This window comes from Columba livia, chromosome 2, assembly GCF_036013475.1.
Source record: "Columba livia isolate bColLiv1 breed racing homer chromosome 2, bColLiv1.pat.W.v2, whole genome shotgun sequence".
NCBI lineage: Eukaryota > Metazoa > Chordata > Aves > Columbiformes > Columbidae > Columba > Columba livia.
The window spans coordinates 57761214-57786477 of NC_088603.1; the positions used below are offsets into that span (position 1 = coordinate 57761214).

General features: G+C 40.3%; 1 protein-coding gene across 7 annotated transcripts in view; it reads right to left on the reverse strand.

The window, feature by feature from the left end:
• TPK1 (thiamin pyrophosphokinase 1) overlaps positions 1-25264 on the reverse strand; it is a 309285-nt gene that overhangs the window by 206455 nt on the left and 77566 nt on the right. For 5 of the 7 annotated variants that reach the window (XR_010470211.1, XR_010470210.1, XM_065052108.1 and 2 more), the window contains exon 3: positions 6805-6840. The exons of the other annotated variants lie outside the window; for them this stretch is intronic. Coding sequence is in view for 3 of the 5 variants with exons in the window: in XM_065052108.1 (XP_064908180.1) it covers positions 6805-6840 (36 nt within the window). In the remaining 2 variants the exon portion in view is untranslated. The remainder of the gene's footprint in view (positions 1-6804; positions 6841-25264) is intronic. 7 annotated transcript variants of the gene reach the window in all.

The following is a 25264-nucleotide window of genomic DNA, read 5'->3' on the forward strand; positions in this document are numbered from 1 at the left end:
AAGCCCCTAAGGCAGAAAGAAAGCTGTCTTTCTACAGTGTGAAACCTTGGGGGAATGTTCTCCTTAGCAAGGAACAGGAATAGAAATGGCCAGAGTTCACATATGACAATCCCTGTCATGCAGACCTGAAAAGACATCTCTGAATCCTTGATTCACAAGATGCTCTACAGTACATCTGTATCATAAAGGCAACAAGCAGAGTTTTGCTAACAAAGATCTGCTGTTGCTGTGCTTAACCTGCACAAGGCTTTGCCACCTGCTTAAAACAGTCGTCAGAGGTGCTAATGGATTTTGTAATTTGGATGTTTTTTTTTTTTTTCCTAAAGATGCAATGATTTCCCTGTGAAAGATGATCAAAGTGCCATCTTTATGAACTAAAGTAAGCTTAAAATAAAAAGAAGGAACAAGAGAGACCCTGGTGCTTTTATTTAGCTTGTGCACAGGTAAAAGTGAGTATTATCAACCCACAGTTCAACCTATCAATAGTCACCTGGCAGAGAAAAAGAGTTTCAGAAATTAGATCTAACAGCCAGCTTTCCCATCTCAGAAACATTTGATGTTGCTCTTCTAGCAAACCAAAATCAATAGCTGTGAACAACAGAAGTAGGATAAACTTTATGTGATTAATTCTTCCTGTAGCAAATCCCACTCCTAACTTGTACAATTCTCAACAGCTTATGTGGAGGGGCATAAAATGGTATTTCCTTTAAGCCATGTTTTGACAGGTGCTTGCATGAAGCTGGTCCTCACTGCCTGAGAAGGTCTCTGATTTCAGTGCAGCTACCTGTGCTGAGCAGAGTCCTGCTCCTAAAGTATAAAAATTCAAACCATGCTTTTCACTCTGTCTGAATACACAGTGCCCATAACAGTTTGAGCCCTAATGAATCTTCGCTTTTCCTCTCTTCAGTGTTGCTCTTGATCCCTAATTGCTCCCTCCCTGCCGTTTCATCTATTACAGCTTTCAGATGTAGACACCATCTCATGAACTCAGGATGACACAAATACCCTCTGTCAGCTTCACTCTTCCTCGCATATGCACCAAAACACTCATCTCCTCTTCACCTAGTGACTCCATTGTCCCCTACTACTGCTCCCCAGTCCTGTTGCCTCCTATTTCATGGTCTGCTTTACAGAATCACAGAATCATTTCAGTTTTAAGAGACTCTCAGGATCATCGAGTCCAATCATAACCTAAATCTAGCACTAAACCATGTCCCTAAGAACCTCATCTATAGGTCTTAAACACCTCCAGGGATGGTGACTCCACCACTTCCCTTGGCAGCCTGTTCCATTGCTTCTCAACCCATTCTGTGAAGAAATGTTTCCTAATGTCTAATCTTAACCTTCCCTGGCGCAACTTGAGGCCATTTACTCTTGTTCTATCAGTTGCTACTTGGGAGAAGAGGCCAACACCCTCCATGCTACAACCTCCTGTCACGTCCTGCCCTCAGGTACAAGTGGGGGGAAAAAGTGACTCAGGTTTGTGGGTCCCCTTTGGTTGGAAAACAAGTACACACAGTACTTCAGGTCTGCAAACAAAAGGCTTTTATTTTGCAGCTTGGCCCAAATGGTATATGATTCAGTGGCAGAAGGATTTACATTATTGTAGGTTCAACTGGTAAACCTAAAAGTTTGTGGCATATGTAGGGTTGTAAATCTTATGTTACTATGTTACTTATAAAAGGGAAAGCAAAAAAAGTGTAAGTATAGGAAAGAAAGAAAAGAGAGAGAAAGATTTCACCATCCTTATGGCTCTGCTTTACGTGTGATGGAGTTTGCAGTCTCGGATCCAGCAATGTGTGGTGTTGTCCAGTGTCTTGTTCAGTTCACGTGGTGACACTGGTGGGCAGAGTGGTCCTCAGGATGGTGGGTGGGTGCCACCAGTGCTTGTACAAGGTGGGCCTTTATAGCCCTCTGGGTTGTCCGCTTGCATAACTTTTGGTCTTTTGTGAAGGTGTTATTGTGAAAGAGAGAAAAGTCTTGGGGGAAGGGGTGATTGCAAAAGACCGACAAGTCTCTGGCCGTGTTAAAGGGTATCAGCTTTTCCCTTTGTGCCATGCTAGGCATATCAGAAGGTGGCATGTTTTATTTCCAGCAGACATCTGGGAAGTTGAAGTCCCCCATGAGAACAAGGTCTAGCAATCATGAGACTACTCCCAGCTGCCTGCAGAATATTTCATCTGCCTCTTCATCCTGGTTTGGTGGTCTGTAACAGACCCACACCAGGATGTCCTTTCCCTTGATTCTCACCCATAGACACTGAATCCAGTCATCACGCTCATCAAACTCAAGAAATCAAAACACTTCCTAACATACATGGCTAGCCCAGCTCCTCTCCTTCCTTGTCTGTGCCTTCTGAAGAGTTGATGGCCATCTAATGCAGCACTCCAGCTATGAGTCATCCCACCATCTTATGAAACACACAACTATTTTACTTAAAACTTAGAAATCGTGAGCACAAAGTAGAAAGCATAACCAGAAAAGCATGGACTTTCTGGGGGTTTGAACAAACATATTCAGAAAACACAGAAAAGAGGACAGGTTCTCATAAAATCAGCAAGAATAAAAGGGGAGCAGTCATGCTGTTTCTGCCAATGTACAATAACCTCATGCACTGTCCTGCTACTCTACCAAGGCCGAGACCGTACCTGTGCTAGCAGTTTCTCAAAGCCCACATCACACTTGGGGCAGGATGGAGGCAAAGGGGCCTTTGGGTAGGGTGGCCTGTGCCCAGAGAGCTGCAGAAACAGCACTGCTATCGTGCTGTGGGTCTGAAGGGCCCCTGGAGAGCAGGGAACTGCGTGTTACCTTCTCCCTGGTGCAAAACACACAGCATCCTTCCAGGAGCAGACAATGGTCACAGTGGGAAGCCACCACTGACCCTCCACCTCTCACCAGCACAAACCGAAGAGAAAGCCTTTGAAGGAGAAGGAGGCACTCGCCTGCCCCCAAGGAGGTACCCATCTGGTTTCGAAAGCAAAGAATGGGGACAGACAGGAAATTGAATTATATCCCTTTTCTTCCCAGGCATGAGTTGCACATTGCCTCACATATAATGAAAACAACAAGCAGTGTTTAAAGTAACATTTACTTCATGAGACAGCTCATTTCACCAGAGCATTCCCAGTCTCTCCTCTTCTCAAGAGGAATGAAACCCCCCATTTGACCATTTGACAATAAAATGATGCAACATGTCCTTGGAAAAAAAAAAAAAAAACAAAACTCACCAAACTACTGCTCTATTAAAAATAAGAATGGTAAGAAAGAAAAGCTTGTATAAGAGGACATAATTAAAAGTAGCTATACGGAAAAATAATTAAAAATGATAAATAATTAAAGCTAAGAAAGCTAACCTTTAAATTATTGTTGCGGTCTTTAAGAGACCTGCTGCAAACTTCAAAAACATTGTTTGGAACATCAGTCATTTTGCTCTTGCTGGAATTCATTTTTGATAATGCAATAGTAACATCTCAGGAATGATATTAAGTTTCTACTTTGTACTAAAGCAGAATTGTATTAGCATGGTAGAGTATGTGTATCCCTGCTGGGATTACTTTCATGCTGGAAAAAACAATGCTATTTTTCTATTAGGGAAATAAGTTATCTGTTTTGACAGTGGAAAATATATTTCACTGAACTATAAACTAACAAAATCTGTCATCTAAGAGGATATCACTGAAGATTCTCTTCTGCCGTACTTTCAATTCCTAGCCACCAGCAATTCTGCTAATTTTTTTGCACAAATTCATTTGATTTGTGGCATACCTGTGAGCCCACACACTAAAATTAGCATGTCCAGTCCAATTACTCTTCCTCAATCCTTGACCAAACTATTGGGAAATCTGCCTGAGGAAAGAACAAAAGATTGCGACTGACAGATCTATGTCTTTCTGGACAAAACTTGAGCGCCCTCCTTCCAAGTTCTCTCTTGATCCAGTCTCTGTATTTGACTACCTGCATCCTGAGAGAGTGAGCCCTAAAGCAGCTTGGAGAGAGGGAGAAATGTGGAATCTGAGTTCAGTTTATATTCAAACACATCTGTACTTCACTGTCATCATCTTCCAAAGCACTCAGCCTTCTTCTGTGTTTTGTTTTTAAGTTTAAGTGGTGGGATCACTGGTTTCCATTCACCTTCCATACTGGCAAGTTACCTAGAACTCCCTCCAGTTGACCCTAACCCATCAATTTTTTGTCAGAGCACAGAAGAAATGAGGTTTAACAGGGACTTAAAAGGGGGAGAGGGGAAGAGAGGCAAGTCACCTTACCTGACAAAATCTGCCTCCAGTAAAGCTAAAAACAGTTCCAGAAGGAAATTAGGGAGGTTATCAGAGACAGGCCTGGAATCAAACCCTCACTAGCGCATCAAGCCCCCCACCAATGGATCAAAACCGTTGTTAGCAAATGCTGGTACTTCCACAAAGTCCAGGTCTTAGCCACATAATTACTTCAATTCAAACATTTCCAAACATACATGCAAATTTGCCGTGGATGAATGATATGTGCTTTTCATATCACTTCTGAAGCTGACCAGTAGACTTCCTCACACTGAAGCCATTTGTCACACTACACCTGCAGGGTAAAGGAGCTTCAATAAGAAGAGTTAGAATTATCATATAGGTGTTGCAAAAAGCAGCATGGGTATCAAGTTTGGGACTGACTCATTTACACCACGCAGGTTCCAAGTGCTGGCCTGAGGGGCATTTCTTTTCTTTAGCAATAACACCAGATTCAGGTAGATGATGAGGAACTTGAACATATTCTAGAAAAGCTACTAGCAATCAACTGGGGTGCAGAAAATGACACCTTTGAGCTAACAACTAGCTCTCTGTCAAGCCTGCCCGTGGCAGCAGGTGTCGCTGCAAGGCAGAGGTATGGCAATTAGTAAATTATTGGGACACAGACAAGAACAGGAGTAGGCAAAGATGCTTTGTGGTACGTGCTAAGAACATGGAAATTCTTGACAGCTGGTAGCTATGCACACTCTTTGTGCTAAGTGTTTTGGTTGCAAACACGATCAAACAGCAGATTGCTAGCATACACCTGCTCAAAAGAAAGTATGGAAACTCTTACTGTTGAGGTAACAGCTTGCATAACAGCATTCATTATGTGTAGCTTTCCATTTATTTACTGAATGCTCAGTCCTTTTCCAAACTGCTATTCAGTGCAAAGAGAACTCCATGCAGCACCTGGTTAAACATCCCTGCAGCAAGGCTCATTGCTGATTCCCCTGAGAGCAGCTGGGAACTACCCAAAGGCTGCCTTTAAGTTTTTGCAGGGGGTCTTCTAGGGCTAAATGCACACATAAATTTCTGTCACTCTAGTGTCCAGTCATCCCATGTTATGGATATTGCATATTCTGGGGAGCGGTGTCAGCTGGGTTACACCCAGCACAAAACAAGGGCCAGAAAGCTTCTCTGTTCTGGTCTTCACTTGTGTGCCATTTCAGCCAGAGGCTGGTATTAAGGATCACCATTTTTGACCTGCTTCAGGTCCTTTACGATTCTGTAATGTGTTTCCTTCCACACTACCTGATGTCTCCCTGATAGGAGAACAGTTTTTTTCAGGAGGGTTTTCAGCCTGCTGTCAAGGAGTCTCTCCCTTCTACTCCTTCATGCCTGAAATATTAGCCTTCAGTTACCACTGACACAAAAAAAGACATTTCCTGCTGCAGCATTGAGCCATTTTACAAAGAAACTGCCAAAGAAATTAAGAACTAGTCTTCTGCTACAAAGGCTGAAAAGGCAAGGGGAGCAGTTTAAATAATGACAAGGCTAGAAAAATGCTAACTTACAGTCCAAAGACTGCTAGAACAACAGTGCCATGATTTGCTTAAAAGGAAAAGAGGGCTGTTCCTGATTAAGAACTGATTCTACAAGTCTTGACTTGCCCTAATGGCTGTAAGCCAGGGATAGAAAAGCTAGTGCTCTTACCACCACTACCAAAGAGCACTACTAGAGGTGCCCATTTAGTTTTCAAAATAAAAAGAACACTTACAAAGCAGGTTTACATTACAGTAAGAAAAGGTTGTGCAGAGACCAGAAATGGGCACTGGGGCAAACCCTGAACGAGCTGAGTACCAGCACCGCCTGCAGCCATAAAGAAAATGCAGATCAGCAGAACCACTGAGCAAACTGTGAGCAAAGAGGGTTTCTCCTGGACGGTGTCCAATCATTGTCTGGAAGGAGTAAGGTAAAATAGCTTCTCATCAAGGAATCCTTACAATTTCAGGTACAACTTACTTGGCTTTTTTTTGTTTCTTTAACCAATCAAAACCATTTCTACAGCAAAGGTTTTATGTTGGCCTCTCTCAAGTACACTCATGTTTTTCCTGTGGGGAGAAGTATAAGAATTTGGAACATGAGCACACAGAATCACTCCTCCTCCAGTGAGGCACTGAACTACTATTTTACCATGCCATCATGGTAGTTAATGACAGCAACACACAGCAAACTGTCAATTAAGGCTAGTGAAATTTTCCCTGCTCCTTTTCCCATTTTCTAAATACCTAATTGAGCTGAACCTGCTTTCTTCTTCCAGCCTCAAAATGCCAAGCCCTCCTCAATATGCTTGTGGCAGCCCATTTTCCCTTGCACAGGGACCTGCCAGAACTCACAGCAGATTCAACTTCTGAACAGGAAGGGCAGCCAAACAAATGCATCAGGGCACTGAGGGGCATCAGGCAAACAAGGTGCCTTATAATGTCTCTCCCTCTTGTCATTCATCAGTATATATTTATATATATATATATATTTTTTTTTTTAATTTAATATTAACAGGACTGGGCCGTAGAGTTTTTGTACTTACAGTGACTGGGACATTGTAGGCCCTCTCCAGGCACCACTGTAATAAAAACAAGACAGACGAAGCAGAGAGAAAATGGATAACGTAATATCTGCAAAACACACAATATGCACTGGAAGCAACCTGTAGGTTGCTATCGCGTGTCCCTAATGCAGAGGCTCTCTCTTACTTACGCCTGTACAATATCTAATAAAATACAACCTTGGGGGAAGAAACTCATAATCTCTTTCTGTTCATCTACACATGCAAAACCTCTTCTCATTTACCTGCTCAGCAAAGATCCTAAACTGTGATCTTCACAGAATCACAGAATGTCAGGGATTGGAAGGGACCTCGAAAAATCTTCTAGGCCAATTCCCCCACTGGAGCAGGAACACCCAGATGAGGTTACACAGGAAGGTGTCCAGGTGGGTTTTGAATGTCTCCAGAGAGGAAGATTCCACAACCTCCCTGGGCAGCCTGATCCAGTGCTCTGGCACCCTCACTGAGAAGACGTTTCTTCTTATTTTTAAGTGGAACCTCCTGTGTTCCAGTTTGCACCTATTGCCCCTTGTCCTGTCATTGGTTGTCGCCATTAAGAGCCTGGCTCCATCCTTGTGACACTCACCCTTTACATATTTGTAAACATTATTGAGGTCGCCCCTCAGTCTCCTCCATGCTAAAGAGCCCCAGCTCCCTCAGCCTTTCCTCATAAGGAAGGTGCTCCACTCCCTTAATCATCTTTGTTGCCCTGCGCTGGACCCTCTCCAGCAGTTCCCCGTCCTTCTTGAACTGAGGGGCCCAGAACTGGACACAATATTCCAGATGCGGTCTCACCAGGGCGGAGTGAGATCAGAAAAAGAGGTCCAAAGATTATGTACTTTGCTGTGGACTGGGTGCAGCCTCCTGTGACTGATGTGCCAGGCAGGAGGTGATGGGTTTGGTGGTCTGCTCCTGCGATAGTTTTCCCCACGAGTGCTTGGTGTGCAGCCACAGCAGGGCTGGGCTCAGGCTGACAACACGCAGGCTTGAGGAACAGGGACCTGTCACTGCTACATCCATCTCCGGAGGCAGAAGTCAAGCCCAAATTCCGAAAATACAACCTGAACCAGGGGAGACACAACAGCAGCTTATGAACCTGCGCAGTGAAGCAGCTTTAGAGGATGAAAGAAAATCCTGCAGAGCACAGTCAGGGAAGAATAAGATTGTAAAAGGTTTTACTTCACATAAAGCATAACATCAAGTTAGGGATTATAGTCCAAATAGGCACCAATTTTATTTAAAAATTGGATTTTGACTGTCATCTTATTTTTTGAAAAAAATGATAGAATTGCATGGCCTGTTAAAATTTGATTTTCCTTGGATTTAAGTAATGGGCGTTTGTATACATAGCGGGAACATATTGCTTGCAATATCCCTTTGATAGACACGTTTCAGGGAAATCCATTTTGAAAACATATTTAGTAGTAAAATAAACCATTTTCAAACAATGTTTCTGTTTTAAAAGGCAGGACTTTTCTTGAAGAAATGTTTATGGTAACGTTGGGAAACACAATCACAATGTAAAAAAAAAAAAAAGGAGAGTATAACGTGTGCAATGAGAAAAAAGATCACTGCTCAAATGTTCAATATATCCAGTACATTCAAAACATTTCTGTTGCTCAGAATATTAAAGCATGTTAAATTTCCACCTAGTTTTTTTTCCTATATTTACTTTCGTGTGACATTAAACTGGTCTTTTCAGTAGTTTTGTCAATTTCAAATATTTTTATTCTCCCCCTTTCTCTGTTTGCATGGACTGTTTTAAAAGCAGTCCTAAAAGCAAAACCAGATTTTGTTACCAGAACTGCCATAATAGCAGAAGTGTGCCTTGTGGGTGACCAATGGACCTTTAATATCCCTCTGACATGGTTCATAGTAGCGTGGCGCACATCCTGACCTGACTTGGGCTCCATAATAAAGTGGGCAGTGCTGGGTTAACCATAGTTCTCCTATGAGAAAATTGCATCAAGTTTCCACAGTATTCTACCATCAGAAAGGAAAAGTTTCAGCTTTGGTTGGTGTGAATCCACACAGCTACAGCCATTTAAAATCCCACTGCCAAGAACCACACATGCACTGATTGTTCATACTGTATGTTGTCAGTCCTCAATTTTGAGTCATTTGTTATCGAATCAAAATCCAAGGGAGTTTTATCAAAGACAGAACACTCATACCAACAATGTAAAGACAGCTGAAATGTCCATAAATGTGTATCTCCTAGATATCTGCCAAGACTGAAAAGTCATGTTAACAAAATTCAGAAGGGCAAGCAAGGTACAAGAGGCTATTGAACTATAATTTCTCTCTTTTCACTGAATCACCTTAAAATATACATTAAAAAAATCTTTCATCTCAAATCTATTTGTGGAAGTACATCATCTGTATCAAAATGATGTTATGCCCTTGACGATAAGAAGATCAAAGTGTAGTCTTCAGTATCATCCATGATACCTTCTTTAGCGAGGCTTTTACTTTTTTTTTTTAATGTTCAATTGAGATCCTTTACTTCAGCTGCACTTTCTGCATACACTCACTAGTCTTCCCAGCAAGCACATACTCCTTTTTCTCGATATTAACTTAAATAAAATGCTTTTCTCACAGAACTGTTACATTTGCTGTCATGAATGGGGTACATAAACAGCACCGTGAGCCAGAAGTTGAGAAGCACCAGAAGTCACTGCTTCAGAACAAGCGTTTTTGAGATATTACAGACTGAGCCATTTCTTTTTAGTCTTTAAACCACATTATAATGATACTGCACCCCAGGTTCCGGAGAGCTGGGTAAGTAAAATACCTTTTAAACAAGCGAGTTATTATCACATTGAAAGTGACTAGAAAATAAAAATATCTGTTCTAAATTTTCTTAAGATAAACTTTCCTTTACTTTCCAACTTAAACTGAGCAATGACAAACAGACTAAAGGATCCATTTCATGTCTTTTCTGAGCAAAGTTAAACAATAACACCTGGGAAGCAGCCAGAATCAAACTTTAACCAAGATTTCCAGTTCTTTTTGATAAGCTAAGCTCGTTTGTTATTTGGACCAAGTCACAGGATGTGACTGGATAAAGGACAAAACAAATTCACCTGTTCCCACCTTCTCCCCATTCAAACACAAAGGTGTTGCAAGCCTCAAATTACCCTGTTGTACTCCCAGTTTTCAAAGGGATGTCTCTCAATCTCCATTTCTACTCTGTAATATTCAACTCACCTTGAATCTCTCTTGCCAAGATACTGTTAATGTAGAAGGCAAATACATATTTAAATCCCTCTCGTACTAATCAAATCTGAATAAATAAAAAGGCATCATTTAATCATTAGTCTGAACTAAGAATGACAGTAATACAGCCACAGAGGAAGTATAAGTAAATAATTTTATTTTTGTTTGGGTTTTTTCCCCCCTCTGACTTAAGGGTGACCATTAAATTCCACTTTCCTCTGTCATTTGAGAGTTATGTGGTAATCCCAAACACATGAAAATAAATTGTTTACTCCACCTCCTCCTCCTCCTCCTCGCTCTCTGCATTTATGGGGGTTGTAACTTTGCTACTCATAAAGAGCGATGGAGAATGCAGTCCAAATGCAGCAAACTCAGCATTAACTAATAAAAGCAAATCTCATCACGAAGGAAAAAGTTATCAGCAAATTTAAAACCTGTCTGAAATTAACACAGAAATCCACTTGCCAGCAGCGCTGCAGTACATTCAAAGCGAATTCCCTCAAGGAGTGCTCAACTTAGGAAAGAGGATGAGAGAAGAAGCAAGGAAAGAAATAAGTAAAGCGGGAGAAGCTCTGTGTGCACATTTATATACATAAATATTTCTTATTAGCATAGTCACTGGACAAGCCTATTTCCTATGGATTTAAATATACAGCTTTAATGTGTTATTTCTTGTGGTCTTTAAACGTACAATTTCCACTACAGCTTCCAAGTCATTAAACTTCAGACAAGCATCTGAGGGAAGAAAATAAAAAATGCACACACTAAATAATTTTTAACAGAACTCGATCAAGCAAGACTTCACTTAAGACCCTTTCCAAAAGAAACAGGACAATCCAAATAAGTTTAACGCTCACAAATTACTTTCAAAGTGAAAGAAACTGGAAATTATTCTTTCACAGCCCATGTCGATCTACCAGCATATTGTATTTTATTATCATCTATACCGAGATTGTCTACTTTCATTTCAATATCCAGTTCTCTGGCAGGATAAAGTTTTTTTAAATCTAATAGAATTTCTGTGGACTGCCTTAAAAAAAAAAACAACAACAAAATGAAACCACAAAACACACACACAAAAACACGAAAAAACAAGTTATGTAGTTTATATATGTACATGAAAATTGATTCTATTAATGTTAACATTTTATATACACTAGCAAGTTAAAGATTTTCAGCATTTTTTCTAATAAAAAAAAAACAACAACCTTTTAAATTTATGTAAACTTCCTTTGGAAGGAGAAAAGCAATATTTATTGTCAACTCAGTATCTTTTCAACAGTAAATGCCATTTCAGAAATATTTTTATCAATATTTTAGGTACATGGAACTTGATATTAACGCTAAACTATTTGAAAAACATTAGGGTAACTTTTTTTTTTTTATAAGGCAGTAAAACAAGGAAAAAAAAAATACCTCTCAAGTGAAAGTTTTGCTCTACCAACAATGTTTCTGACAAATACTTTTGAATTACACATATTCAGTAGGGTGGTTAAACTCATCGAGCTTCTTTTAAAGTTCTGAAAAGGTACTTTAATCCACCAGTCTTAAGAGCGTCCCACACAGAGCAGCCACCACCAGGGTGCTGTGATTTCACCATAACAAGGGACATTCCTCCACAGTGCAAGGTAACAGAACTGGGTTGAAAAAACACAGCTCCAAATGGGAGTGAAATGCAGTAAAGCATTAGCAAGAGGCCACCACCACAAAGTCAAATTCAGGTCAGATCTTGAAAATCATCCACACCAGTAACACCTGCACACACACACAGAGCCTCCTGGAAGCTGTTTAGGGAGGATGTCAGTCCAGACCTCCTCTGTGCTCTGGAAACTCACACATTGCCCAGAGTGTGTGGGCACACGAACCAAGTACCCAACACAGGTTCCAGGAGGAGGACACAAAATACTCCAGTACCTAAGTGAGCATAGCTAATTTCACAGTTTGCAATACACATCAAACAAAATCCCTCTTAACCTAAGATCACGCCATTGTCAGAAGTGACATGAAGCCATTTTCATACTCTCCAGCAAGCTTAGATGAACAATGCTCTTCCTCTGGAATTTGGAAACAAGAAAGCTGGCATTATTTTATGAGCTATCATGCCTGTTTAGGAAACCAGGACTTTTAGTTGTGATAAAAAAAAACTATAATAATAAAATTTCCATCACCACAACCTCCACACAAACCCTAGCAAGCTGAAACCTTTGCCAATCAACCCAACAGGATATTCTTACTGAGTGCCAGGGGCAAGGGAAGCGCAGTGAAGTCCTAAGCATCACCCATCCTTCCCCAGTTCTGCTGTTGTAACCACACAGTTAACATTTTGCTGCTGGTACACTGTGATGGAGTTGATGTGTGTGCACGCTCTTTTCCATTCTTTTCCTCATTTTCCCTCTTCCCCCTCCCTCTCATTCAATTTTGTGTCATGTTCATTTTGTTTGTTTGTATGAGCACAGAGCAAGCAAACTGAGCCCACGTCCTCAATTAAACAGAAGTCAATTTGGAAAGAAGTACAGAAGGTTAATTAACTGCTAATGATTTTGGCATTTATTTAGGTTAGTCCCTTAACTTAATTTATTGATGTGACAGTATATCAATGTGCCATGATTTATAAAAGACACTTGAAAAGCAAAAAGGTTGGTCATGCAACATTCAGAGCTGCACATTAAAAATACGTACAGGTGCAATAAAAACTACTTAGAAGGAACACTATCCAGTTATAAACATTCATTTCACACCTGAAACAATGTATCAGAGAAGAAGTGCTCTGAAAACCTGCCAAGCCTAACAGAGCCACAGAGTACTCTCCACCCTTAGCAAAATGTTGAGTACTCACGTTCCTAAATATCATATGGCTTTAGAAACTTAGCACCAGGCTTCTGTTTCCAAAGCACTCTCTGAGGTAATTTCATGGTATACCCTCATGCGCTGTTTTTTCATAGCCACAGGTTACACTGAATATCAGGGACGTGCCACACCGATGCAGATTTGAATGCAGGCTGCTCTTACGACGAGTACAACAGAAGCTATGGCACAGACAATACAACCCAGTAAATCTACTTTGAGTTAACTTCCATGTAAGAAACTCAAGCAAACTGTGACAATGGCATGAGAGGGTAAATAAACACATGATTCTCAACCACTTTCAGTCACGGGTCAATCTTTCAGGCTGCAGCACTTGAGCACAGTCGGGTCAGGCTCCTCAGAAGCACAAGTACAAATCACAGCATGAGTCAAGGAAGCCACTTCTTCCCACTGAGCTGGGAAGGCAAAGCGGCACGACTTGGATCAAAACGTGAAAGCTGGCTTTGCGTAGCATTTAGGGTTTTGAATACAAGCAAAAAATAACATCTCTGCTTTTTTTTCCACAAAGAGGTACATTCTTACCATCTTTACACTTAGTATGCACACCTTCTGCTCAGAGGTCAAGGCTGAGGTGAGTAGGTAACACATTGATGCTGAAAAACCATGGGGTGAAAAAGAATAAGACTGACATTCGTCTGTCCACCAAGATCTTAATAAAGCTTCTAACCAAGAGCCTTTTGGGATTCCAGCAGAAAGTGATGGTACATGTGAAAGTCATTCACAAGGAGTGCACGAGGTAGGGAACCTCAGCTAGAAACACCAGTCTGACCTTAGCCGTTTTCTCACTCTAATACCAATATTACAACTCCACATTTTAACTTCTAAAGGATCAACAGTTAATCGTGAACCATCCCACAGTGACGATATTTAGGAAAAAAAAAAAAGAGGGGGACAAAACCTTGGCACATTTTTAGCAGACAATCTGCAGTGTAAATGCAGAACTCAGGGCAAGAGACTGAGATAGCAACCAGCGCTTACTGCAGTAATCCAGTGGATCTGAACAAAAGATAATTAAGTTAATAGTGAACTTTCACACAAAATAGCACTCTCCATCATTAACAGGCTGTAATCAAGACAAAGGTAAACAGATGATGATGACAGGAAATCATTCAGGAAACTGCATTAAAAATAGCCCTATTGGTACAGAACATCGTGTGGCTACACTGCCATTATATATAGTACATAAATTCGAAGGCAGATATATTTAAAGAAGTGTGGATACTTAACCAACGCACTGAATCAAGAGCTACAGTAAATAAGGCTGGGAGAAGACCCTCGGATAAAAAGGAGTTTTGCCTTGTGGAAAACAATGAAGTGAAAACATAGACATTAATTTTCACTATCTTCTTCAAACTTCTGCAAAATAAAAGTATTTGCAAACCTTGCTGAGAACAATAAATATAAGAGCAGCATTTATCTAAGAAATAGTAATATTTTTTAAAAGTCAAGATGTAAAACAAAGCCACCGTTTTCATTCTCATCATTTCACCAATGTAAGAACAAAGGAAATCTAACATAGTATGAACAAGACTGGTACAAACAGAATCTGGTGAGAGCTGGGTGGAGTGTTTGTGCACAACCTGTCATAAGAGGGAACATACAAATTTCTCTCAAAGCCCTGCTAGACAGATTATACTAGATACATATATATACTATATAGATAGAGGTGTATATATATAACTATGCGTTAAAAAATATCTAAAGACGAAGAATGATGATCTTGCTTTTGCAACATGAGAACAAAACAGAGAGCAGTGAGGTATAATTCTCCACTCTCTGTTGCCTGTGTGACTCCAAGGAAGTCACTTCACACCTTGGCCTTTTCTTCCTCACCCAGTTCAAAGTACTTAAATAACTATCTTAAATTGTAACAGCAAATGAAAGAGTGTTATTTACTATGGACTGTTATGTAGTAATATTATCCCTGAAATGACATCTACACAAAATAATTTAACATATACTGTGCCATAAACAAGTCCTTATTGGCCAGAATGTCATGAGGGATTAGCTCTGCACCAAACGCAGCACAGAAAAGGGGTTGAACAGATTCCAGTCCTCTTTTTGTTCTGTTGTATCCCGAGGCACCTGTCAGGAAGACGAAGAGATTCAGCTGCTTCTTTCAAACTTCAGGTTTCTACCTGTCAGCTACAGCACCTTCAGTGTTGCTCCTGTGTTACAGAGATATCAAACTACCAATATACTGACTGCACTGTCACAGACATACAACTCCCCCAGAGGCAAAAAAAAAACAGTGGTGGCTGCTTAAACAATTGCGAGGTCACCCTGAAAACAAGCTGCACACCTGCTTAGTCCCCTCTTCAAAGTAAGGGGTAGAGCCTCTGAGGGTCCACTAAAAGATTCAGTCTCCTCCTCCCTTAACCCCCTCAGATACACAAGGACTATGCATCTCGTGGCCCTCTGCATGGAGAACTTGTGGTTTGGCTCGTCAGGTGAATGCATGAAGGTTCAGTAGCATTTTGCCTAACCAGGACAACCAGGACTAGACCTCGTGCAATATTAGCCTTCCACCATCTGAAGGACGTATGGCGGCAAAATTTTATTTCCCCTCCTTCTCAGTGTCCCTGAGCTCAGAACTACCCAAACCAAACCAAGTTCTGGCTGTTCTGTGACACCTTCCTTCCCATCTTGTGCAGGACATGTGAGAGTGAAACAGAGCTGCAGACCCAGAGAACTGCAACTCTCACCTTGTTTCCTTCAGGAAATGGAGAAATGTGGGAGGGAAGAGAAAAGGAGGAACAGCTGCTTTCATAACTCCCATCCTCTTCTATGGAAGCCACACCTAAACTCTCTCCTATAAGAGAAATCCCAGAGGTTTTCACATCAGTCTTTTACATGTTATACATGGTCTGACTTAGACTCTCAACAAACCCATGTGTGCTCCCAAGTTTCATGACGCCGCACTAGTGAACAATAACATATCTGAAAAGAAAACATGATACAGAAAAGGTGATAGTGCTTCACTTCCAGGTTTCAGACACTATTGGATAGGCCTTATTGATCCAGTCACGCACAGCTCTAAGCTGTTATCAGGCAGCTCCAGGAACACAGCCAGTCAAGGCCAACACCATGGAAGTGGCAAATGTAAAAGATGGAAGATCTTTTTGCCATTTTGAAAATCCTTCAATTCAAAACCCTATCCTCCTATTTGCTACAAGCTTACTTTGAAATCCAGAAGTCATTTTTCACTTGCTTCTCCTGCTGCTTTTGCCTCTCTCCCCCTTTTGATCGTTGCACAGCAATAGCACTGAAGATCCACTGTTCTCAAAGGAGGTGCTGCTTTCTTTTTAGACCTACGCCAACAGTCAAGCTGCATTCTAGCTTCACTTTAAAAATGAAAAAACAAAAAAACCCCAAGCCAAAATCTCCACGAATCCTGGGGAGATTAAGTAGAAGCATACTGCTTTAACTACTAGTAAAACTACCTCCTCGCAAAGTGCTGAGAAGTGTGGGAAGAATGCTGTGATAGAAATGTGCGATCTCCTTTTGTTGCCTAGTCGCTTGAGGAAAAACTGGCAGCCAAGCTTCAGAAGTAAGTGATACAGCTTTTCTCTTCACACTCACCTAGCCTTCACGCATATTTACTTTCACCTTAAAAACCTAAATCTCAAATGTTTATGGAAAAAAAACCCCAACAAAGCCCAACTTCAGACATGGCCAGCTAACTCCACAGCAGAATGAAGCCCTGCTGGAAGAGGGAAAAGAGATACTTGAGACTGCCTCAGCAATTAATATCTTCACACAGTGATGAGAACGAAGACACATTGCCTGGCAGCATAAAATTGACATACACCACTTATTACAAATTAGTTGTTCTTCTGTGCTACCATGCCCTCAGAATTTCTGATCCCTGTCCCTTCACCAGATCCACAATAGAAATCCCGAGCAGAAACCAGCAGCCATCAGACGCCCATCAGGTGCAGCATGGACACAAAGAAGGAAAAGGAGAAACCTGCAGAGTTGTGCAAGACTACAGCCCAAGAAGGTTTGTTAACAGCCAAAGCTAGGCTTGCTCTGCAAGAGAGTGTCACATACAGCTGCAGTCTTCCCACCATACCAAAGGCTTAATCAACATTCAGCTCTTCCAGTTGATTTAAAAAACCAGCATGGGCATACAGATAGCCACCACAATTACCTTCCAACTTACTAGCAATTTTTATGGATTAGGACTTGCTAGGATTTCTGTGGGTCCTTGAAAAGTAGTTTAAAATAGGGCAGAAAGTTTTTAAAGAGTGTATTCCTTTCCTGACATATAATAGCAACAAGAGCATATGCAGAAATTTTCAGGAGACTTAGATTGATAAAGGAGCAGAACTAAGTGGGGAACCAGAAAACAGATATAGCCTGATTATAGAAGAGGTTCATGCACTGCTGTTAAACCAAGCTTTTTTCCTCAAAACTGGCTGCTTTTAATAATCTATTATTGCTAATGAAACGTTCCCCTTACCCTTGTTTTTTTAAATGACACTCAACCCAAAGCAGGCTATTAATAATTTCTTGATAGGTAGTAATCTTCCCTAATCAACACCAGCAGAGACCTACAGTTTACTAAGTGAAAGCCAATACTTGGGGCTCTTCTGTCCCAATTGTCAAAGCACTTAGTATGCACTAATATTCTTCAAGATATTATCCACCTAAATTATTGATCAAGACACTGGCATATTTTTCACTCTCTGCTCTTCATATCTGAAGTGAATGTTGCCCATAGGCATGTTGCAGATTTTGTTTTATCATTTTTTATGAAATACAGAGTGACCTTTTTTATTTTTTTTTCCCCATGACGTATTAACCCAAGTTGCTGAGTGACATGGATTCCAAGCCAGGCTGAGGGGAGAGGGGAAGAGAGAGAGAGAGCTGGCATCCAAAGCTGAAGCTCTTGTAGAGAAACAGAATAGCCAATCTTCTTATTGCTCAAAATTGAAGAATGCGATACTGCACTATCAATTTTTATACCATGTCCAGCTAGAAAAATCAGTTTACATGGTAAAAGATATATTAAGAAGCATGAAGAAAATATTCTCTATGGGACTTGCACCTTCAGCACATGCTTTATTCTCTAGCTCTTTCAGCTGCAGAAATCCAGAGACAGATACACAGGGAAGTACCTGGGGATAAGTTACCACTCGAAACTTCATAGCAGGTACTGTCATTCAACGATTCTTACTAGTGAGGCGAAAAAAAGAAACAATTTGAAGAAAAAGCTTCCAACAGGCTATACATGCTTTTACATTGAAGGGCAGCGATCATGCTTGAAGTGTCTCCTGACCCACTGTGAGAAGTCAGTGTGTTTGCACCCCAAATAGATTTTTTTTTTCAATAGGACTACATGACAGCCAGTAAGACAACTAATACAGAGGCTGATAATTTGGGGACAACAAATATGTGAGCTGGACAAAACAAGAAGTCAACTAAAGATTCAGTTGTTGCTGTTAACTAGTAGTACAAATACATTCTAATTATACACAGATTCACCCTCATGCTAACACCACAGCATTTCAAGCTCTCAAGGCAGCTCATGGTAGAAGGTCTGTGGGTGCTTGACAAATGCAGCTTTGCAGCCTGTTTGCTCTGACTCCTCTCCAAATACAGTGAATTCCCCTAGGCCCCTGTTTTAATCTCAGACCCAGTTTCTTTTCTGCACACAGCCTTCTGCTCCTGTTGTTAAATATATTTCTCTGTATCCAAGGACAGGCAGCCTTTAAGATGCAAGCTTTTCCAGAAGAGTCTGGCCTTATTTTTGTCCTTGAGGACAGAAAGTGTTAATGAGGACTTGGGGAGGGTGTGAGGTGCTGCGTGTACTAGCAGGAACACGGGAATTCTGATTTTGCCCTCAGTACTGTGAGGAAAACATCCAAATCCACAAAGTCGGTTATTTTTGTGCATTGGAGCTGCCTTAGAGTCAGATGCTGTCTTGAGTAACAGCCTCCATAGCTTTCCAGATTTCACTGCTGATGTTTTCTACCCCTTACCCCACCTTTTCTGTGATAATTTTATACACCCATTTTGATAATCCCTCAAAAGACATTAAAGAACAAACTAAAGTTTTAGTTTCCTTCTATCACTGAACTTACCACTATTTTATTACATAGCTGGGTAGGATTTACTCACCTATTTAGTGTCTAGCTGAAAACCTTAGGCACTAGCTCTAAAACAGAAAGGCTCTCCTTTTTGTTTGCTGCTGTAAGCTGCGCATTGCATAGTTTTCCCGCAGATGCTCATATTTCTTGATGTTAACATTTTTTACGTCATACAAAAATGAGATCATATGGAAAGTATTAATGAAGAATCATGTAACAAATTCAGTCTGCCCATATAGTTAAGTAGGGAGTGAGATAAGAAGTCCCCATTCTTTTGCTTCTGTTACAATGAGAATCTGCATGCTTGCCTTTATTCTTTAATGTTTCTCATGTGACAACTCTCATTCCCTCTCTTCTCTGTTGCATTTGCCGTAGAATTGACCATTTGAGTTAATCTGGGAGCCAGAAGTTTTTTATTCCAGATCCATTAAACTTGCTTCCTACACAAAACAGATTGGCTGAGTCACTCACTGCATTTCTGTTAAATCTAGTTACTCACGTATTCATCATTGGCTTTTACACAGCTAATTGTGATTTAGTCCTTTTGTACAGCGATTAAGATGTTCCCATGAAGAGTACAACATAAGCAGAAGCAATAGCATATTAATACACTCTACAACTCACTCCATCAATTTACATGCTGAAGATGAGTTTGGAAATTCCCATGAACTTTAATAGGTACTATGTACAAAAACATGCATTGTGCTGTTGAGATATTTAGCCTCCTTAAACCGCAATGCCATAAATCACAGAATCACAGAATCAACTGGGTTGGAAAAGACCTCAGAGATCATCGAGTCCAACCCTTGGTCCAACTCTAGTCCATTTACTAGATCATGGCACTAAGTGCCATGTCCAATCTCAGTTTAAAATCCTCCAGGGACAGCGAGTCCACCACCTCCCTGGGCAGGCCATTCCAATGCCTGACCACTCTCTCTGTAAAGAATTTCTTTCTAATATCCAGCCTAAATTTCCCCTGGCAGAGTTTAAGCCCATGCCCCCTTGTCCTATTGCTAACTGCCTGGGAGAAGAGACCAATCCCCACCTGGCTATAACTTCCCTTCAGGTAGTTATAGAGAGTGATGAGGTCAACTCTAAGCCTCCTCTTCTCCAGACTAAACAACCCCAGCTCCCTCAGCCTCTCCCCATAGGTCTTATGTTCAAGTCCCTTCACCTCCTTCAGCCACAAAGAATTAAGTATTACTGTAATTAGTGGAATTTGTATTTCCTAGTCAACATTACGTAGATGGCCCACAAAAAGTGATTGTAGATACAAACAGCTTGAAGTGGTGACCTTTATGTATCTTCAGTAGATAAAGAGTAGTCCCACCTTTGGCATAAAATATTATTAATTTACATATGAATGCACATTTTTTATATTCTGCATATTAAGCATCCATTTCTGAGGTCAGTTTTCTCTTATTTAGTTAAAAATACTAAAATCCCCCAAACTTCAATAACATTATTGAAGAATTACTAAGATGTTTTGCATTGCTACCAAAATTGTGTGCCCATGATGATACAGCTATCAAGAAACAAAATGAAATAAGATCAGCACAACAGAGACAATGTTCTGCTAGCTGTTTCAGTTGCTTGAAAAACCAGGAAGAATTAGCATTAGTCATTCTTGCACTACTATACTTCGACCTTTTTAGTACATACAAAACAATTTCCCTCCCCCGTTTCTTTCCTTCAACCCATGGATTTATTTCAATACAGTTTACTCCTTGCAGATTTAGGTCTTGTCATTCTTGTTAGTCTCAGTCTATTCACTTAACTTACACTTAACATATGTTCACTATTCACTTATGTATGTATATAAGATAAACCAAAGTATTTGAAAAGTAGTCGCATTTACACAAACACCCTCCTTGCTGCTCTGGCTAAGGTCTCTTCTACATTACCAGAGAAAAGGAACATTTGACTGATTTATACTCCACTTTCAGATCCTCTTTTTGCTCTAGGCAAAATGCTGTAGGTGAATCTCAGTGAAAAAAAAAAAAACCTTGACTGATAAATTACAATGCTGCAGCGAATGTGTTTATTCTCTATGGAAAAAGGTCAAGATCCAAACCAGTTTTTACTTCATGAGGTCTCCTATGGTCCTGAGTCTGGAAGATGTGATAATATCTTGATAGTAGGCTACTATGATGCCCTGTCACTCATGGTATCAAGTACTCACTGTTTAATTCCAGCCTCATTGCTGCCTGGCTTATGCCACTCTTCCCAGGATAAGGTGGACACATCAAAAGGTTTATTCTCAGTCTTCTTAAAGAAGAAAAACTCCCTCAGGAGCTATAGCCTTACTGTGGCACACATACTGGTCTGTGATACCTGCTAGTGACACACAGCTTTGCCAAGCTCATAGGAATCAAGATTCTTTAGAGGTTAAATTTCCAGCTGTAGCTGCCTTCAATAGATTCAAAACCTAGTCCTCAACAGAGGAGTAAGATCTATTATTATTTTAAGTGGGGAAGACTCACAATGGAGACTGAAGGAGAAGGAGGAAAGATAAGAGCACTCTCCAGGTTTAGCTGCCAGCGAGGTGAGAGCAAAGAGAGGTACACAGCATTAGCAATGGAAAACACTCAAATCCAGAAGTCACTTCCCTCACTGATCTGCACTTGACAATCTTTGGAAATCATCCCAGGGAGCATCTACTCATTCACTGTCTTGCCCGAGTATCTACAGCTTGTGGTGATGTCTTTTTATAAGCAGAGTGGAGTGCATTACTAAAGAGTGATTTTCTTCTGCCTCTCGGTTTCGTTATCAGAGGTTTTACAGGAGAACACACAAAGCCTTTTCAATTAAAACAAAACCATCAGGAAATCCATGCAGACTCCCATTCCCTCTTGCTCTATAGTTTGGAGGGGTCCACGTGAGCACAAGGGCTTGCTTTTGCGAGAGCAACGTACCATCTGATGGCACAGGGATACAGGTTCTGCCGAATTCTGCCACTGCCTGGAAGTGTGAGAACACATTTAAAATAAGAGAGGACACCGAAAGTGAGCCAAGAGGTGTCATAAAAAAAGTCTCCTCTGTGACACTCCAGTTAGCAATAGCAAATTTTAAGGACCTGCCTGTGAAATGGCCACCAAAGGAGCAATCTCCATTATGCGAAATCAGGTTGTTTGATTATGCTGGCTTGATTTTGATATAATTAAGCAATTAATAAATCTTTGAACAGAGTTCCTCAGATATCATACAAGCACTCTTCTCTTTCACAATTAAACTCCTAATGATCTCTGGTATCTCACCTGGGTCTCAGCAGAAGATTTTGCCCTCGGAATGAACACTACTGTAAAACACTGAGACAAAGAGCAAGCCCTTTCCATACTTCCTACTATGCTTTATAGAGATTTTGCTAGTAGAAGAAATTAAAACAAAACACTTATTTGAAGATTTCACGTGGATGAAAAAAATAATTTATTTCATTAAAAAGAAAAATAAAAGCAAACTCCCCTGCTAGGAAGGTATACTCCACTTTAGTTAAACTACAGAAGCACAACAGTGCACACCATATCAGGGTATAATCCTGTACTAGGACTGGGTTCAGGCCTCCATTGTTTGTGCCCTAACACTACTTCTCACTTTTGTTCATAGAATTAGAATGAAAAGGAGTAAATCATCAGGCGTATTGTCACTTTTTTTTTTTTTTTTTTGTACTGCATGGTTCAGTTTTGTTAAGGAAGCCATTTGTACAGTGGAGAAGAATAAATCAGATAATGTACAATCATGCGCAACAATAACTAAAAGCCTACATTATTGTACTCAATTATATTATTTAGTCCTACCTTCCATTATGATCTTCTGCTCTGGGTTTTAATTATTTCCAGAAACCACTAATGAGGTCAGGGACCATAAAAAATTGGCATATACAAGACTCACTAAAAGATGGGTCAGTCTCCTTTTAGATTAGAAAGGTTTTGAAAGGGAGCGTTCCACTCCATCTCTAGAAGAGAAGCCTCTTCATTTTTTTTTTTCTTTTCTAAAGAGACCATGCACATAATTGTGAGGGCTTTTTCTTGCCATTAGTCATGTTACACAAAACTTCATTATGAAAAGAAAGATGTTATGTTCTACCTTTGCACTGAGAGCAATGCTTCTTGGTAGCTTAAAAGAAAACCAATTCCTTTCTTCTGCCACTCTCTCTGTCTGCTCGCACTTAGCACACATTGATTTTTATCCCATCTTTTTAAAGAAGTGTCAGCCATCCCAGCTCTGTTTTGTTTACTTTCATCAATACTGGTGTAAACATGCATCACATTTGAGAAAAAACTAAAGGGGAGGCTGGTAGTTACTGAGGAGAGTAGGGAAGGAAAATGGCAACCATGCACTGCTGGTAGTTCTCTTAATTAACAAAACTTCCAAAACCTCTTTCTGTGGTTTGCAGTCTGAGTGTTTTACACAAGGTGGGTTTTCTGTTGTCTAGTAGTAAGCTTATGCTATAATTTCAGTAAGAAGCTAAGTCAAGAACTAGCAGGAACATGAGTCTCTCTCAACTAGTTACCTATATTCACAAAGCTTAATGCATGTTATTATTTTTGATACTTCTATTCCTCTCTCAGATTTGTATGAATCGGTTGGTCAATTCAAAACTTATTTTGGAAGAAAAACAGACAGCACCATCATATATTCCTTATGTGATTTAACTTTACATGGATGTAGAAGCAATAGATAGGCTATTCTACTAATGTTCAGCAGTTAATATGAGCTGGCGCAAAGAACTGCCAACATCTCCCCCATGAACAGGTACATGGCACTTTTGCCTGTGCAAGTAACTAACCTTGGAGCCCAAGGGTGCAGTTCGTACAAAAACATGGACAGTGGGTGGTCATGGGGAGGTTGTAGTTAAGGCTTTGCCCTGAGCTGACACCAGAATAATCCAAGACTTTCCTGTTCACCTAGGAAGCAATGTTTCCGGACAGCCAGCTTTGTGAGGATACCTTCTTTTATTTTATTTGACAGGCATGTATCATAGAGTGTTATCCACTATTCAAAAAAAAATCCCTGTGCAGCCACCTTTCTTTCTAAATTCACACTGGCATCCACTAATACTATGATCAACTAAGAAAAAGCACTGTACCTGTAAATAAACCAGCTAGGTTCCTTAACAGCCTGCCACTTTTCTTGATTTCAGTTATCTTTAGCCTGTCCTAGATTGGAACTTTTCTTTGATGTTATTAACAGTCTTTTAAATGTATTGTCTAGTGATTTTTTTACTACTTAAATTTATTTTTGGCATTAAGCAACTGTTACCCAAATACAAGTATCTAAATAATTAGCATTTCAAGGTCAGAGGAACTTTACATCATTAAAAGGGGAGCATCTTGTAATTCTTGTTTTATATGTGATTTTTACCTGTTTTCTTATTTGTTGATGGCTCGAATATTTATGTAGAAATCTCTGATGGCTATGAACTGCTTAGTAATGGAAATTACTTTGACCCACTGAAGAAGCACTTTAGAAAGCTGCACAACAAAAGAATATCCCACACATGTGGATAAGAGAAGGACTGCAAGTATACTGAGAGCCTCACATTACCCTGCCACAATACTGACCTAAGAGAAAATGTGGATGGAAACTTCCATCACTTGACATATATCCATTCACACATATTGTTTCTTACTACTGAGTTACTAAGAGCATCACTGACTTTGGAAGCAGATATGTTATTTTTCAAATCGGAAATTTCTAGGGAATTACTACATTCCTTATTATGGTATCTGGAAAAGTGTTTGGGCCGTCTAGTGTATACCGTTCACTGAGACATCTGTTACAAATGCAGTAATACAAGGTGCTATGTTACATACCTGCACAAGCTTCGATTTGGTAGCATGAAAGTGTTCACACTCACAAGCTGGTGAGTTAATCCAAGCAGCTGCCAAAAAAGCCGCAACTGCTTCATTAAGTTAATCATTAAGTTAAGTTTGACCTGTTAACACACAGCAGTCTGGGATCAGCCCTTGACACAACCAGCCTACCTTTTGTAATCACTAGCACTGTTCTCCCATGTAAAATGATTTTCATCTGTCAGCAACAGACAAGCTCATTTAGCGTTTTACTGAGTTAGTCTATGTGCAGAAATAATCTCCTATGTATACCTCTTCATCACGGAGGTAAGGCAGACAGAAATTTCTGAATAATTAGGGTTGCATAAATTATGATTGCATATACTGCAACGAGATAACTATAGAAGCCCAATTAGTCCATGTATTATTTCCCTGCAGGAAACCTGTTTAGTTTTGGAAGCAAGACTATGC